General features: G+C 33.3%; 1 protein-coding gene across 1 annotated transcript in view; it reads left to right on the top strand.

Annotated features, from left to right (window-relative positions):
• LOC109861699 (fatty acid synthase-like) overlaps positions 1 to 661 on the top strand; it is an 8706-nt gene extending 8045 nt beyond the window's left edge. Inside the window, 2 exon segments of the mRNA XM_020441457.1 lie at positions 1 to 240; positions 332 to 661. The exon segment at positions 1 to 240 is cut by the window's left edge and continues 4 nt beyond it. Coding sequence (XP_020297046.1) covers positions 1 to 240; positions 332 to 439 — 348 coding nt within the window. The 3' untranslated portion in view covers positions 440 to 661.
• Positions 662 to 2354: the final 1693 nt, after the last annotated feature.

Below are 2354 nucleotides of genomic sequence, written 5' to 3'. Positions count from 1 at the left end.
ATGAGTAAATATGTTACCTGGGAAGAAAAACTAAATATTTTAATCAAAAATAAGTCTGAAATAACCAATACAATTTCTACTGATTCTATTAAAATATTTTGTACAACAATTTACAAACATTTCATTGCTATTCGAGAATATGATATGTCTTCATTGGTTTCAATCCGGTCACCTATAATATTATTGAAAGCAACAAATTCATTACTTCCTTCGGTAGAAGAAGATTTCGATCTAAATAAGGTAATGTAGCAAATATTCCACTTTTCGTATGTAATATATATTTCTGTCCTACCTTATATATTTTTATATAACAGATGTGTTTTTGTCGCAGATAAGCAAAAATGTACAAAGTCACTACGTAGATAGCAATCATATATCAATAATTAACACTGAACTGGTTGCAGCTGCTATTAATGGACAAATAAAACAAGAGCAATAAATAGTTTGTCAATCAAACAAAGGTTCATCTATAATTCAATACACAGATAAACATATAAATAAACTAACTCCAATTGAAGAGAAAATTAATCACAGTGAGTTGTTTTATATTTTTGACATGACATTATTTTACTGCTAAATTCTCAAGTGATGCTGGAAAAACACAATGTATACGTCACAAATATTCAAAACTAATATATTTTTATCATCAATAATGTATTATACTTAAAAAAATATATACTTTAAAAACAGGTATTATATTTAAAATCATATATTAATAAAATATATATTATACTAAATAAAATATATATTATACTAAATATTTATTTCTCTTTTATTTTAACCCATTTGTTTTATTTAATTCTATTAAAAAATACCGTTAATTTGTCTTATTTCCTTGCACTGATTGCTACTTTACAGGTTATTTTCAGGAAATAAAACAAATCTCGTATATCACGTGGCACTTGTGCAAGCACATGCGCAGAAAGAAAAACAGTACATGANCAGGACAGAAGTATATCTTCTGTCTCTCAGATTTTGCTCACACTTCCCACTCATTGCTTGAATAGGCTATTCCTACTCCATTTCTATAAGCTCTATGCCTTTTACGCCTAAAGCCTTTTGCACAATGGACGGAATAGCGATAGCGATAGAAACATATATGTAAGGCCTGGTTTATGCGAGCAATAACTGTTAACTTATGCCGGAACCGGTAAAGTTTAACTATATGATTTTAATACTTCTGTTTATACGAAATTGCCGAATGCGTATAAACAGAAGTATTGGAATCCTATAGTTAAACTCTACCGGTTCCGGCATAAGTTAACAGTTATTGTCCGCATAAACCAGGCCTAATACTTCTATATGGCTAGTTGAGCTCTCAGCGCGGTCCCAACACTACGGTGCAGACAATGCTCTACTCTCTTTATTACTCTTTATCACTGTTCAGTTTGTTCAAAAGCGCATGCGTGACATGTATCCATAATGCTTATTTTGGCTGCGTTCCGATATTCACTGCCAGTACTGAAAATCTATAGCACATGTGACGTGAAGTATAACCTCGAAATTTTTCCGCAACGCTTGCGCATTACCGATCATTGAACACTCTTCCTACTCTTTCTTGGAGAGCCAATAAGCATCTATCTTCTATCCTTCAGTGTTGGGACAAGTCCCGCTTATGGAAAACTTGCTCAACTAGCTATATAGGAGTATTACATATATGGATAGAAATAATACCAGTTGTAAAGAGGTTATATTTATAAATAACGGTAGAAACAGCGAAATTTAACATATAAAAATACACATGTATCACTGCAGATCAGAAAATCAGAATAAGCAATAGCGATAAAATTTCCGACGAGTTGGAATTCTGTGTCTAAAACTGTGTTATTACTATCGCTATCGCTATTCCTTTTATTGTGCAAGGGGCTTAAGCGTAAACTTATATGTCTATGCGCTTAAGGTGATTGGTCCCCCACCGCTCTTACTGTAAGAGAGAGAGATAACTACTCCAGCATTATCTCTGTCTTTTAATGTTGTCTTCAACTCCGTCTCATATAAATGTTTTGTCTGTTATATAAGTCTATGGCCCATACACGGAATTATATACTATAGCTGCTTTCCTTTTAGGCTGCGTTCCGAGTTACGCATATGCGCGCATTTATCTATAGTACACGTGACGTATAGTATAGACATATGCGTAACTCGGAACGCAGCCACAAGTCGACACAAGAGTCATTCTGTCTGTGTTTCTCACTTAATACTGTCTACTCCCATTATAGACTAGCTATAATGGTTCTTGGAGTTTTTTTATTTTTGTCTATACAAGTAATTATTTCGCGTTTTTTAACACACGTCTTTCATTGGCTAACGGTAAAGCAGAAGGCAGTGCGAAATGGGAATTGCCCATTTCGTAA

The sequence above is a fragment of the Pseudomyrmex gracilis genome, unplaced genomic scaffold (assembly GCF_002006095.1).
Source record: "Pseudomyrmex gracilis isolate BER0280 unplaced genomic scaffold, ASM200609v1 scaffold_934, whole genome shotgun sequence".
Classification (NCBI taxonomy): Eukaryota; Metazoa; Arthropoda; class Insecta; order Hymenoptera; family Formicidae; genus Pseudomyrmex; species Pseudomyrmex gracilis.
This window is presented reverse-complemented; position numbering and strand designations above follow the sequence as displayed.